General features: G+C 39.2%; 1 protein-coding gene across 2 annotated transcripts; it reads right to left on the bottom strand.

Moving 5' to 3' along the window:
- Positions 1 to 2,596: 2,596 nt before the first annotated feature.
- LOC146276923 (uncharacterized) lies at positions 2,597 to 8,861 on the bottom strand. 2 transcript variants are annotated; one of them, XM_084700989.1, is made up of 8 exons: positions 8,769 to 8,861; positions 7,421 to 7,928; positions 7,041 to 7,258; positions 6,679 to 6,775; positions 6,187 to 6,528; positions 5,892 to 6,045; positions 5,614 to 5,741; positions 2,597 to 5,491 (listed from the first exon to the last, which is right to left on the bottom strand). In XM_084700989.1, exons 2-8 carry the CDS (start codon positions 7,742 to 7,744, stop codon positions 5,444 to 5,446), a joined length of 1,311 nt encoding a protein of 436 aa, XP_084557115.1. In that variant the 5' UTR covers positions 7,745 to 7,928; positions 8,769 to 8,861; the 3' UTR covers positions 2,597 to 5,443. The 2 variants fall into 2 exon arrangements, with proteins under 2 accessions (XP_084557115.1, XP_084557116.1); XM_084700990.1 differs by lacking the exon at positions 8,769 to 8,861 and having other exon boundaries at positions 7,421 to 8,744.
- Between the last annotated feature and the right edge of the window lie 7,085 nt (positions 8,862 to 15,946).

Below are 15,946 nucleotides of genomic sequence, written 5' to 3'. Positions count from 1 at the left end.
AGCAATGCTAACGTTTCCTGTATACATAGCATACCAGGTAGAATGCTTAATACGTTTTTCTACACACAACAAATGACTCTAGCTAGACTAGCTGTAGTCGGCATTCGAAGGGAAGCCTCCGAAAAATAGCCAGAAAACGAACAGCAGTCTGGCTTATTGCTAACGCCTGTATAGATAATCTATTTGAAAGAACTGGAGAAAGGCAGGTGCTAGATACAGGATATGATAGCATTGCTTGTAACTGTAACACCTAGACTGTAGGCATGTAAACAAATTTAGCTTGCTAACGCAAGAGCATAGGTTGAATGTGTGATCATTTAGCCTAGTTTATTAGCAATGGGGCTAACGTTGATTCATGTTCCTGACTGTGTTTCATTCAAATAAATAACCTGTGTCATGTAAATCTACAATTCACGATGCATGTTTGTCCAGATCTTTGTCATGTTATTTTTCAGCAAGATATCTATAGCTAGCTAGCTAACTGAAGCCGAGTAGAATCACAATGTGGTTTGGTTGCTAAGCTGTAGCCTAACTTGCTTTAAAGTGCTTTTCAGCTCCTGAATAGCGTTTTCCATGCATTTACAATGTTTGGCATGTACCTTCTGGCAGAATGGTTTTCTTGATGTTTTAACTGTTATGACATGTTTCTGTGGGTGTTTATACATGGTAAAGGTGTTTTGTGAAGATTTTTAGCCATTAGATTCCGTTTTTGAGACTTTCAGTTTTTTATTGCTTTAAAGTGATTTTCAGCTCCTGAATAGCGTTTTCCATGCATTTACAATGTTTGGCATGTACCTTCTGGCTGAATGGTTTTCTTGATGTTTTAACTGTTATTACATGCACTGTAAAATGTTACCAGGATTTAACAATATTTAACAATAAATTGTGGTATTATAACTTTACAGGCTTTAACTGCAATAATCCCAATGTCATGTTGTAATGTAGAATTTACTGTGAAATCAAAGTAGACACAGTAAGTTACTGTGAAAGAAACGATACTGGGATAAAAATATTGAATCATTCTTTGAGATAACCCAGTACATGACTGTAAAACTTGAATTGCACTTGAATTGTGCTGCATTGTTGGATCAAGTAGAGACGGGTGGATACAACACACAATATAAAAGGTCGAAGGTAGGCTACACTCACAGAAATCGTGCTTTCCTAACCGTTTCGTTTTTCAACAATTTCACCTTGGCGTTGCCTGCCAGGATCGTGACTTTTGCTCTGTGATGGTAAACTATCTGCAGTCATCCAATTTCGCTGCTAGTAATCTCTGTGCGTACTTATGTTTTACTTAATACTGTTAATACCGTACTTCACTGATTTCAATAATCAAATACAGTAAATCCGTCACGATTGCAAAAATGTTCATCTAGTTTAATGGCTAACGTTAGCTAAGTCTCACATGGTCGATGCTTCAGCTAGGGTGGCTAATTTGCAGCTTGCGTCAGTGAAATAGAAACATCGAGTACGTTGCCTCAGCTAAAGATTCGTAGCAAGTACTGTTCAAATTATTCATACAAATTTGTAGGTTTTTGCCAGCTCCAAATTTAGGATGAACTATTAGCTAACTCTGCTGTGGGTCAGCGCGAATGCTATTTTTATAGCTAAGTATTAACATTGGAGTGAAGTGTTGCACAGTAAACTTGTACTAAAAAGATACACTCTTACATAGCTTCATTGTCACTGTGCATACATAGGAGACAATCACTGCAAAAGAGCTGCAGTTTCGGTGCAGACAGGAGAACCTAGCATAACGCCATATCTGTAGCACTCTATCCAGTCCAGAACCCGGGGTCCTGAAGTCTCGACTCTTACGATACTCAAACGATGCGATGTTAATATACCTCTCTGGGGCCCATTCGTCGTAAGGTTTGAAGCTAAGTGAATCATTTGTCCCTTTAGCCCGTTAACATTAGCGAGCTAACTTAGAACCGCAAATATCGGTTCGTTAACGGCTGATCCGCATCCAAATCATGTGGTTAATTTCAATCAGGCTAAACTTATCAGGGCAAGTGCACGAGCACGTCCTACTTCAAAAGGCAGGAAAGGTCGATCACCAAAACCGTGATTTTCTAACGGTATAATGGCGGAAAAGACGAAAGAGAGAGCGGTGATATTCTCGCCATCTGAGCAAACTATTATGAGTCTCATTTAAACTGCATTAAACAAACATATTCATATGTGCCATAGTAAAAAAAAATATCCTGAAGCCCAGACTCATCACAGTTCCATATATATGTGACGGTGTGCCCTCAATACCCAGCTCAACCAAAAGGCTCTCATACTGGTTAAACCATTGGCTAACCACCTCATTGTTGAGTCCACACTCTTAAAATAGATGTGTTAATATCAACACAAGTTGTGTCAATTCCCAACACACTAATGTGTCTATATAGGGACCACACATATTGTGTTACTTTTAACACACCTACTGTGTTAAATACACAAACACATGATATGTGTTAAAATGTTCACACAGTAATTGTGTCAAATATAACACAATATGTGTGGTCCCTATATAGACACATTAGTGTGTTAATAAATGTGTTTATAAATGTTCATGATACACCCAATGTAGCAAAATGTTACTTTAATTTACAATCATGGTAATAAATACATTTCCATACAATCAATACATTTCCATATAATCAATACATTTCCATATAATCAATACATTTCCATACAATCAATACATTTCCATACAATCAATCAATACTTTTTAAGAATATAACATTCATTTAAACTTACACAATCTTGTACCTGGGATTTAAGTAAGCCATATCTCCCCTGAAACTTGACATCAATGGTCTGACATCTGCGAGGTCATTAATGCTAACCGCTTCAAACACATCTTTTTTTTCCACCACATAAGCATAGTAATGATCGTCAAAAAACTGAACTGATAAAATTCGGACAAACATTAATAATTCTTTGTCAGATTCTGGAAGGATGTGAATTATTTCACCAAACTGGCATTCACCTCTTGCATCATATTTAAGGGGGACTACACTGCCTGTTCTATATGTCTGACCAAACACACTAACTGTGTGTGCAACATGAACCGTGCTTAAAATGTCAAGATTTTCATCCTTTGTATGCAGTTTTTCAAGGAGCAGCTCACTGAGTTCTAAAGAGCCTACAATGACAGGAAAAGCATTAGGAACTGATATTTCTCTCTCAAGTGGCTTCCCAAATTTCCAACCGTACATACTTTGTATTTGGTTCTTGTAAGCCAGTGTTTTGGATATGTTTTTAAAGTTACAGACTACATGAGCCTGACGTTTCATTGGACAGTGTTTACTTTCAAACCTCATACACCATAACTTGACAAGCGGTCCAAACATTACAATCATTCTACCATAGTGAATCATGAAATGGTGCTTAGGGATAAGTCGCCTGTCTGGATAGAGTGTCTTAAACATGTTATGATCGTCTATAATCAACTGCTTCAAAAACACACCTAGTCCATTTGTGACTACAGGTGCAAATATTATACTGCATATTTCTCTCAGAAGAAGGAACAGTTTCCAATGTGAACTCTGCCTACTAACTAGGTCTCCTATAATTAGTGGCAAAAAGAGTAAGAGACACCACATTTGGCTGGCTGTCTGCCTGACAGCATTTTCATTTGTTCTAAGATTCAGAATTACAGATGGCTTGTTCTTTTCGTTCATGTAACCGTAATCAAAGCTTGATATTCTATTGTTAAGCTGCTCCAATGTAAACATATTATCTTCATATATTAACTGTCGGAGCAAAAGCTTCACTTCCAAAGGAGCAACACCTTCTAATACATCATGCATAATGTCTACACAAACACCCTCTGTTACATGGAAGTATTTAAGTGTATTCAAACAAGAATCTTGCTTGATGCCTGTTGAAGTAGAATCGTTCAGCATTACATGTTGTTGATAATTGTCTTTAGTACGCTTTTCAAACTCGTCTTCTTCAAAAACATGTTGAACATTTTCTTTGTCAGCTAAGCAGAAATGACAAAACATATTAGCTGAGAAACTCTCCAAATACCCACAAAGGGAATGACAAGCAAGGTTGTCAGCTGTCAAGAGGCAAATGGTACCATAAAGCAAATGGGTTTGACCTTTGATGTCAACTGCAATACCATGACTTTCCAGATATTTAATGTCTTCTAACAACGGCTCTAGTATTTTTGTAAACCCATATGTTTCTTTGTCTATAGAGTTAAAAAGGAGACACAAATGAATGTTTGCCAGGGATGAGTTGTACTGTGCAGGCAAGTTCCTCAAGGAAAAATACACAGCTCCCATTTTGTGTATTTTGGTTTTAGAACCTAACGGATTAGTGGTCTCTACATCGTCAAAATAAAGTTGTATTTGTAAGGCATCTGGATATCTACTGTACAGAGGATGAGTAGCAAACTGTGCACCATCGCTATAGTCTCGCATTTTACCATCTATACTTTTATTAGACTCCATGTAAAGGCTCTGCATTTTCCCACTGCTAAAAAGAAATCTGATTGTGTCAATAATATTAATGTACTGACATGTGTCTGCGATCAGCACTTGTGTCATTTGTCCATTCTTTCTTGAAGTATCTGCCCTATGCCCCAAGAATATGTCTGTTGGTTTCACAAGACACTTTTTATCAGAGAAATATTTGCCCATTTTATAGGGAGTGTCAACATTTTCAAACATGTTCCTCCCCTTTTCCAATTCTTGCATCAAAGTTGTAAAAGCATTGTCATCATGAGGTATAGAATGGGTATCTATAAAGGAGAGCATTTTCTCTTCAACAATGTCCATAGTTTGGTCTAGGACTTCTTTTGCACATGTAACACTCCTCTGCACATCAGTGAGAGTTGTATTAGGTGAAGAATACATTTGGGCTACAAATGCAGATGCGCAATCATTAATAGTTGCTGAATCAACGGTCATATTTTCAGTTCTGATATCTATTGTGGCTCCCACTGGAATTGGTTCATTATCAATGTCATCATCATTCAACATATTACAACATTCCAAGTGTCCTGGGACATAGTCAATTTGTTCATTTGATATCATTTTTGAATGGTCTTTCTTAAGATGTTTTCTATAGGAGTTTAAATTGTGATATGTTCTTTGGCAGTTGTTCTGGCAACATACAATTTGAAAGTCTTGGGAATCTGATAAAGCATGAAAGGTTCTAAGATGCCGCATAAGCTTCCTGACTTCTCCAATGACACGCTTGCACCTTGGGCACACATACATGGCTTACTTATGATATAGCCTGGAGCTTGGAGATAAGCTCAACAACTTTGGATCTTTTGTTAACAGAAATGGGTATTTCATAAATATGCTCCAGGAAGGAGAAGACAGACTGCAGTTGGACAGGGTACTTAAGATTGCAAACCCAATACATCTTGAAGAGTTGGTCAATTGCGCAGGTCAGCCCTTCATTTCCAAGTGGCACAGCAATCTTGTCACTTCTTGCGACGATTCTCAAGCAATGTTGAGATGCTTGTTCCAGGCTGTAACACAAAACGTTTGAAATACTACATTAGTAAACCAGCATGGGGAGGAGACCACAGCACAACATCAGGAGGTTCAGTGAACAGTGATGCAACCAAAAAGTCATAAGACACAAACATACTTGCACAAAGTCCATGAGGTAGGAAATGGCTGATTTCACACTGCAGCGACTCCATCCAGCCCCTCGTCCTGATGCAGTTGGTGGAAGAAGATGCGTGAGCACCTGAAGTGCTTTGAAGCAAAGCATGTCTACAAGAAAATATTAGAGTCCAAATTAGATATCTACCCTTACCTAAGGTTAAGTCATCTTGAACAATTCAATTGGCTTAAGTAATTATCCATTGCATAAAAGTTATAAGTGCATGTTCCCCACATCTTCCTGAATGAGACCCAACATACCATCATTGTTGTTCCCGGTGGTTGAAGGATTTTCCAGATCCTCAGACATTTCCAGCGCAGCAACCTTCATTAGCTTAGGGATGATGTTCGTCTCCCATTTGCGAAGGAAAAGATCAACCTTCCCCTCAAACTGTTTTTCAAAGTCTAAATCAAACTAAGATGTACAAAGATAAAAATTCAATCCAATTTATTCATTTGAATTAACAGGCTATATTTACTGAAGTATGCAGGGTTGCTTTAAAGGACAGATAAACTGTCTAACTATAAAAAATGATAGTATTAAGAATTTGCTTACCAGGTGTGGCATGTCAATGAATCGTGGATACTGATTAAATATCTCAGCTAATGTTGGAGATTGTGTTGTAATCCATATTCTTCTGTGAGTGTAGGTCCGGTCCATAGCATGCTTGATTGTTGAGAGGTTTTCAGGTGAGGGCTTAATTCTCTTTGCCAAGGTTACCCACTCACTCACGTCCTCATCTGTGTTTGCCGCAGACGAGGTCAGAGTCAGAGTTACAGTGCCCCCTGACTTGTTCTTCCGCCGATACCTTCTCTGGCTTTCTTCCATATCCCTTCTAAGGTTTCGTAGTTTAATTTCAATGAAGCCGCTGTGTGAGGCTGGATCATAGTAGTGTTCCTTTGCATGGGTTGAAGGTAGAGAGTGGACATGAGGCGTCAGTCAATAATACCAACAATACAATAGCCCTCATTTCTGAAACCATTAACATTTGGTACATCAGTAAAATGTGGGGTGGGAAGGCAAACATTATTTTATTTTTTTACTTACATATCCTTCATTGTGTTCCTGGATTTTGACACTCAATTTAGGAAACGTGGTGATAACATTCTTGGCAAGACGCACCTTGTCATCACTGGATGGGTAACTGAAAATAAGACAGCAACAACCAAACCATTTCTAAAGAGAAATTGAAGAGTTCAGAAGTCCACTCAAACTATTTTTGTGGTAAATTGGCAAAAACACAGCTGACATTTAAAGGGTTTATATTATAGAGTAATATGTATTGCCATCAGTTATACTCACACTTCACAATTACTGACTAAAATACTAATTTCAAGTATGATATGGAAACAAATTTCACTCCATTGTCAATACTTTTGTATCTCACACTTAATACAGTGTCAACTTACAATCCTTGTCTCTCCACAAGATTGCTGACAGCAACCCTCACAAGTAGCATCCTGTTTTTTGTGCATAAGGTTCCAGATTCCTCATATTCTGTGAGTATGTTTGGAGCTTTTTTTTGAATTAGTAATTTGAGTGCCTCCAATCCACTGTCATCCAGCCTGTCATGGACAGGTAGAGATTGGGCAGGTAGAGATTGTGTCTGTCCTGGCAGGGGAGCAGGCTGGAGACAAACACAAGCAAAAGCAAAAATGTATGAGCCATTGGTGCAGTTTAAAATCCCCAAACAAACATTTAAAACACATTTTAATATTATCAACAGGACTGCACAATTACTTAATTAAAAATTAGGAAGAACTACTTGCATTAATTCTCACAGCCTTACCGGACATATCAGTTCCATTTCTGCATCCGCTATCTCAGAACCCGACCGGAAAAATAACTGGAATTTATCCAGTTCTTTTATGTCTGTGTTGCGATCTGTATCAATAAACTCATTGAAGTCTGTATTATACTTGAGAAATCGATCTAAATCTACAGCAAAAGGTAGGCCATCTTGAGATTTGCTTTCATCGATTAATTCCCTAGCATTGCTTAGGCGGTAAACTTTCTTGCAGATCTCTCTGCCATCTAGGTAGATCGATGCCAGTATTTTTTTTAGGTTAGCCTCCATTTGCTGATAAAGAAAAGACAAAAAGGTTTTAGTCATTATTCACTACAGTAAAATAAAACACAACCACTCCTACCACTTACCATTTGTTTTGCTAGCTAATCAAACCATATAGCACGGGTCAAAATGTAAGATTGTATATAGATAGTGCCGTATTTGAGTAATGAAACTTACCGAACTGTGTTTTATTTTACCATTTAAGGCCCATCACTCTCTTGTAACACTGAACAGAAAAATAAAATTATGGTGAGGAACAGACAATACAATGACCAATAAAAGTACTCCTATGCATTCAAGTTCACACGCGATTGCTCTGTCCCGATTCCATTGTGCCTTGTCTGTGGGGAGGAAAAACTCTAAAATAGCTCAACTTAAATGGCATTACACAACCAAACAACTCAATACACAGAAATAAAATGTCATGCTGGTTTGCCGTGAGATTTTTTCCTATAATACATAGCCTATATTGTGCTGCGAGAGAAAACGGATGGGGGGATTGTAAACTGGTTTACACCACTAGCGTTGCACCTGCTCTATGGTTATAGTTAGCTAGACTAATACGAAAGGGCGCGAACAAGCCAACACCACATGCAAAATTGCTAGCTAAAGCTATGACAAAAGAGTAAGTGCTTAAAAAAGCCTTCGTAAGAAAACGCAAGCTGTTACTAGCCAGGTTTTCACTTTCACTCTCCATGTTTCAATAGCAAATACAAAATGCTAACCAATTTTATATATTAATTTATCCAGGTTGACTAGCTAGCTAACTCGAACCGATAACGTTAGCTACCTTAGCTAGCTAGCTACTAGCTTACATTAGCTAACGACGTTAGCTACCAACTGAAGGTTGTCAGTGCAAGCTAGTACAGTAAATGTTAGCCCGAGCCTCATTATGGCTCTGATGCTAGCTACACTCAAATAACGGTTTTCATTCAGCACACCAGCATGACAGTCACCACCATGACAGTTAGACAACCTATAGACAACGAGCCTCTCATAGTCAAATAAAAATCCCAGGTTATTTACTTTATTATATTTGCTAAGTAAAGTAAAAAAAAACATTTACCTTTAGTCTTCTGCTGTCGTGTCAGTGTCAACTCCGTGGTTACTGCGTCTTTCAAAAATGAATTTTCTTTTTGGGCGCGCAAAGATGTTGAAGTAGTGTTGTGATTGGTCAATGTTTTAACACATGTTTTGTCCATCCAATCGTAAGATCAAACAACACACAATTTGTAGAAAACAACACGATATGTGTTTGATTGGTAATAACACACAAATTGTGTCAGCTAACAACACATTTGTTTTAAGAGTGCAGCAGCCCATGCTGCAGACAGGACCTCACGGTTGCGCATCCCAAGTTCTGGGTTGTGCTTTAGAAAGTTCTTAAACCAGTAATATCCGGCCCTCCCTGCTGTCTTGAAGAAACCAGAGATGTTGTTCTTGGCTGCAAAATCAAAGGCCACTTGCGTGACATCACGTTTTGTGAAGGGAAACCCCCTCTGCGCCAATGTGTTGAGGGTGGCAGCAAGCTCCCTTTCCGCCAATGTGTTGAGGGTGGCAGCAAGCTCCCTTTCCGCCTCCTGTGGAAAGTAGGGCTTCCGCCCTGACATATGTTCACTGCCAGTCACCTTTCCACTGATGCGTTTTTGCAGTGTGGATCGCGGCACACCCCATGCTCTTGATAAGAGGTGCACACTCACTGTAATTCCTTTCTTCTCTCCCTCCATGTATTCATCAAAGGCCCCCTTCATCCTCTCCTCTTTCCACAGATTGTAATTGTTTGGCCTTCCTTTCCATCCCTGTTTTATGTTTGTATCTTTTCCTCTCTGGTCCTTGCTCCTCCTCTCTTTTCTCTCCCTTTCCTTCTCCCCCTCTCCTCTCCTCTCGCTTCCTTCTCGTTCGCCATACTCACTGTACATAAAATATCTACTACCATTATTTCTGTTGGGGGGGTCATGGTGTGACACACACACCCTCACACTCCAACACATGTGTATGTGTGCATTTTAGCTGAAACCATGTTGCCCATTTGACCTCAATGGGTACATTAGGCCACCAAGAAAAACATCACTTTTTCAACCCCAAAAAATCATATACCAAACTAACAACATTATTTCTGATTGATGCCATCAAGACAGATATTATGCATAGTTTTTTTATTTGCATGTTTTTGTTTTTATAGATTTATCATCCTTATAATAGTTTACTTATATTTGGTATGCCAGGCTACTTACCATGCAGCTTTCTGGTGCAGTCTTGTTTGAATTATTGGCCCGTCCACCATAGCAACCATAAAGCAATCAAATCCCCCGTTACTTGTCAGGGATAGGACCCTCAAACCTTAAATGGCCCACTTTACCTGATATCACACTATATATGTGTATATGCATGTAGGCCTATGTGTAAATCCCTCTTTGATTTCATTGACTGGGACATGGCCAGGGAATATGATGAATTGATTCATCAGCTGGTTAAGCGCCAAGTACACTTTTCTTACAGCAACGCATGCTGTGGCTTTGCCAATGTTTTCTGCATCGCTTATACTGTATAAAAATGTACCTGACGCGAAAAACCTCAAGGCTGTGCAGAGAGTCTGAAGCACAGTAAAAGTTTCAAGTAGCTTTGTTGTCAATTTCTTCACAATTCAAGATATAAAAATAATCTATGATGTTTTCCACTCTCCTACAGTGAAACATAAAAAGCACAGGCACAACAGAAAATACATTTCTTAAGACATTGCGTTACATATTCACAGCAGCATAAGCTCATAAAGCACAAAACTTTGTGTGATATTTGCAATGTAGCCTACGGCCCGAGAAGGTCTTGCAAATAATTATTGTCGGCTGAATCGATATCGCTCAAACAAGAACTCATCCGTGTGAAATAAAGGATCTTGGAGATCGCGAAGAACTCTATTGGTAATGGTATGGAAAGCTAATCGAACTAGAATATATCTCCTTGGTCAGCTGGGTCTTTCAAAAAGGGAGCTGCCAATTATTTTCCGGGGGTGTGGCAAGCTTATCCAGCTACACTTACGTTAACCTGCTCTCGAGCAGGTTAGTGCTAATTGATATGTTACTATGGTGATTTATCTAAACTTGCTTCCACGAACCAAAAAGAGGGGCATGTTTTATCTTAGCCTGAAAATTAGCTCGCTAAACTGCTTAGCGAGCTACGACGAATACCCCCCTGATCTAACGAGTCTGGCTAACTGTCGTGACCTCTCAGGTGGGCTATGGCTGCGATGGAGAGCTGGAGAGCTGGTTGTTCAGCTTGGTTCTCCTGTCTCTGCACAGGAACTGCAGATCTTTTGCGTTGACCGTTAATGAGCTTAATGACGAATCATGGTCAGAATTATGATGGCCCATGCGACACCCCCTACAATGGAAGCCAATTCCAGGTTGATGGTAAACAAAATAAAACAGTACATAGGAAGTCCGAAAGTTAAATTGTTGAATTTGATAGTGAATTTAATACTTGTTATAATTATCAAAAAGTTCAAATGAGTTTTGCCTTTTTTGTCTTTGTTCTTGCTTTGAGTTTTAATTTAGCAAATCCAAAGCACGTTTGTGTGGTAAAATCACAGTTAACCAGTCAAATTAGCAGTATTTTGCAGTTTTATTTTAATTGTAAATGTACCGTCAATAACTGGCTACTTGCTAATGCAAGTGCAAATGCAATGCTTTTACAGTAAAAAACATAGAAATACAGACAATCACTGTAATTTATATACAGCAAGACGATGTCATACCACAGCTACACTCTGCTATATCACAGTAATCCATCCATTCCACAGGCATGCCAACTGTGAAGTTACAATATACCGCTGTAGTTGCATTGCATTTTACTGTGAAATGTATACAGTTAATTATTGTGAAACATGTGCAATACATTACTGTGAAATATTTGTAATAAATTACTGTAAAATTACTGTGAAAGTAATGCAACTAGTAGCCAGTAATTTACTGTAAAGTTACAGTGAAATATTTTACAGTGTGTGTATTTAGTCGCAAAATATTCTGATAGTCAGGTTGGATCCAGATCTAACTGGACAACATTCACACTCAAGGTCAACACTTTATATATCCAAACTACAGACCATCACATTACACATATCAAAACAGAACGAACACAACAACAAAACTCAAAACAATGATTATATAACTAAGTTTAAACCTTTAACTCTGTAGCTTTTCAGTGTGTCAGGAATGTTCAGGTGTGTCTATGGGTATCAAGGGATAAATGAGGTGACTGGGTTCAATGTTCAAGGCTAATGGGTTCTACCACACCTGTACAAGCTCCTCCTCAGAGTTGAACTGGGACACCAAGACATTCTGCCCATCTGGGTAGAATGTCCAGGGGCACGTTCGTCGTAAGGGTTGAAGCTAATCAATTGTCCCTTTAGCCCGTTAACATTAGCGAGCTAACTGAGAACCGCAAATATCGGTTCGTCGACGGCTGATCCGCATCCAAATCTTGGTTAATTTCAATCAGGCTAAACTTATTAGGGCAAGTGCACGAGCACGTCCTACTTCAAAAGGCAGGAAAGGTCGATCACCAAAACCGTGATTTTGTAACGGTATGATGGCGGAAAAGAGAAAGAGAGAGCGGTGATATTCTCGCCATCTGAGCAAACTATTATAATGAGTCTACGAAGACAATATGCATATTATTATTAAGACAGGCATCTTGGCAAAAAAATTGCCGATAAACTAAATGCGAATATTGGTAAAATGTATATGCTCATCTTTAGTGCCTTATTACCCCGATCAATCAGATCACATTTCTTTAAATGTGCCTGCTGGCAGTAGGCTTAATGGAAATTAATCATCGAATGAGATCTTGCTAGCGAAAATAATGATATCAACTCTTTCAGAATAAGTATAAAAACAAGGCCAAAGAGTATCTAATTGAGACAAATTCATAGACACTTATGAGGATATATGTAGGCCTACTGAAAGCGCATGTACTAGGGTGATATCAGGTAAAATGGGCCACTTAAATCGTTTGGGACAATATTAGGCTACAATACCATGCCTTTTCCATGTGTTTTTATGATTACTAATGACAGTTTTTGATCATCTTTTGTTAAAATGATGTAATAAAATTATTTAGGCCCTACAGTTCTTGAAACATCAGCTGTGCCACCTGTTTTAGCACAAGCAGTTTCAGGTAAAATGGACCAGCTGTTCAGGTAAAATGGGCCTGTGAAACTGCATAGGGAAATAGTAATTTATCATCAATTTTAATTTTAAAACACAGTTGCTTATACAGCCACATAACTGCATTAAACAAACATATTCATATGTGCCATAATTTAAAAAATGATCCTGAAGCCCAGACTTGTCACTGTTCCATATATATGTGACGGTGTGCCCTCAATACCCAGCTCGACCAAAAGGCTCTCATACTGGTTAAACCACTGGCTAACCACCACTTTGTTGAGTCCAGCAGCCCATGCTGCAGACAGGACCTCTGGCTTGCGCATCCCAAGCTCTGGGTTGCGCTTTAGAAAATTCTTAAACCACTAAAATCCGTCCCTCCTTGCTGTCTTGGAGAAACCAGATATGTTGTTCTTGGCTGCAAAATCAAAGGCCACTTGCTTGACATCACGTTTTGTGAAGGGAAACCCCCTCTGCGCCAATGTCTTGAGGGTGGCAGCAAGCTCCCTTTCCGCCTCCTGTGTTAGGTAGGGCTTCCGCCCTGACACATGTTCACTGCCAGTCACCTTTCCACTGATGCATCTTTGCAGTGTGGATCGCGGCACACCCCATGCTCTTGATAAGAGGTGCACACTCACTGTAATTCCTTTCTTCTCTCCCTCCATGTATTCATCTAAGGCCCCCTTCATCCTCTCCTCTTTCCACAGATGTTATTGTTTGGCCTTCCTTTCCATCCCTGTTTTATCTTTGTATCCTTTCCTCTCTGGTCCTTGCTCCTCCTCTCTTTTCTCTCCCTTTCCTTCTCCCTCTCTCGTCTCCTCTCGTTTCCTTCTCGTTCGCCATACTCACTGTACATAAAATATCTACTACCATTATTACTGTTAGTGGGGTCATGGTGTGACACAAAAACACACCCTCACACACACACACACACTCCAACACATGTGTATGTGTGTTTGTGAGGGACACAGATGATGGCTCATTTTACCTCAGTGGGTTAAGGTAAATTAGGGCACCAAGAAAAACATCACTTTTGCAGAAGATTTGTTAACATACCAAACTAACAACATTATTTCTGATTGATGCCATCAAGACAGATATTATGCATAGTTTTTTAACGTGCATGTTTTTTTAAAATAGATTTATCATCCTTATAATAGTTAAGTTAGATTTGGTATGCCAGGCTACTTACCATGCAGCTTTCTGGTGCAGTCTTGTTTGAATTATTGGCCCGCCCACCATAGCAACCATAAAGCAATCAATCCCCTGTTACTTGTCAGGGCTGGGACCCCCAAACCTTAAATGGCCCATTTTACCTGATGGCCCATTTTACCTGATATCATATGCGTATATGCATGTAGGCCTATGTGTAAATCCCTCTTTGATTTCAATGACTGGGACATGGCCAAGGAATATGAATTGATTCCTCAGCTGTTTAAGCGCCAATAGCCTACACTTTTCCTACAGCAACGCATGCAGCGGCTTTGCCAATGTTTTCTGCATCGCCTATACTGTATAAAAATGTACCTGACGCAAAAAAAAACTCAAGGCTATGCATAGAATCTGAAGCACAGTAAAAGTTTCAAGTAGCTTTATTGTCCATTTCTTCACGTTAAGACATGAAAAAGAATCGATATGACGTTTCCCACTTTCCCACAGTGAAACATAAAAAGCACAGGCACAACAGATAAGACATTTCTTAAAACATTGCGTTACATATTCACATACAGCAGCATAAGCTCATAAAGCCTACAAACTTGCTGCGGCGTGTGATATTTGCAATGTACGGCCCGAGAAGGTCTTGCAAATAAATGAGTCCTTGTCGGCTGAATCGATATCGCTCAAACAAGAACTCGTCCGTGTGACATAAAGGATCTTGGCAATCGCGAAGAACTCTATTGGTATGGAAAGCTCATCGAACTATATATCTCCTTGGTCAGCTGGGTCTCTCAAAAAGGGAGCTGCCAATTATTTTCCGGGGGTGTGGCAAGCTTATCTAGCTACACTTACGTTAGCCTGCTCTCGAGCAGGTTAGTGCTAATTGATATGTTACTATAGCCTGGCTGCCAGCCCAACTTCTCCCGCCAACAAAAAAATGTGTTCGGGAAGTTGGGTCTGGAGGGTCTCGTATTGGGGACAACTACAGAAAACCCAGAATCGGGACGGACCAATGAAATTGCCAGGGCGGGCTTTATACGATGATGGACAGATGATCAACAGTAACGTAATCAACAACGTCACGAAAGAGCCCTTGGGATTGAATTTGTTTTCAACAAACAACATAATACATTGCTCTGATTGGTTGTAGGTCTATCCAATTGAGCGTAGAAGCATTTGTTTTACGAGTTCGGTTGAAACACGCTCCGTACTCAAAGCCCAACGGAGAGTTTTCAGACTCATATTCTGACTAGAATTATGAGTATGACAAAATCAGGCTAATGTTACTATGGTGATTTATCTTAACTTGCTTCCACGAACCAAAAAGAGGGGCGTGTTTTATCTTAGCCTGAAAATTAGCTCGCTAAACTGCTTAGCGAGCTACGACGAATACCCCCCTGGTTTATGGGTATTCTGGGTAACAGGACCGTTGCCGCTACACAAATATCTAATCACTTTCCTTTGTCCTACTCTGACGAGATAGCCCCCAAAAGGCTTTTGCAGGCTTTTGTAGTCTTTGATATTGACTGGTGCATGCTGGGATTGCATGACGTCAACTACCCGAGCTCAGTTCACAATTCAAGGTTCCTATGTCTAAACAAAAAACAATGTTATTTAGTTATTTGTCCGTGGGATGAAAGTAAAAATCAGCAAAATAACTGTTAAAATAGCTAGTTTTGATAAAGTGAAATGTGTTTTAACAGAACATTTTCGTGAAAATGTTATTAATATTTGTAAAAAAACAAAACATTTAGTGTATTTTTAAGTAACAACATTTGGCTGTAATTCTTATGTAAAATTATACATTTACAGTTTGCCATTGTATTTCTATCTGTATTTCCTTTAGGGCTGTGAAAAATAACGCGTTAACTCGTTATGGGGATTAAGTCGTTATTTTTGTTTAACGCATTTAACGTAATATAGG

The sequence above is a fragment of the Hypomesus nipponensis genome, chromosome 7 (assembly GCF_054491055.1).
Source record: "Hypomesus nipponensis isolate SF chromosome 7, ASM5449105v1, whole genome shotgun sequence".
In the NCBI taxonomy this organism is placed as follows: domain Eukaryota; kingdom Metazoa; phylum Chordata; class Actinopteri; order Osmeriformes; family Osmeridae; genus Hypomesus; species Hypomesus nipponensis.
This window is presented reverse-complemented; position numbering and strand designations above follow the sequence as displayed.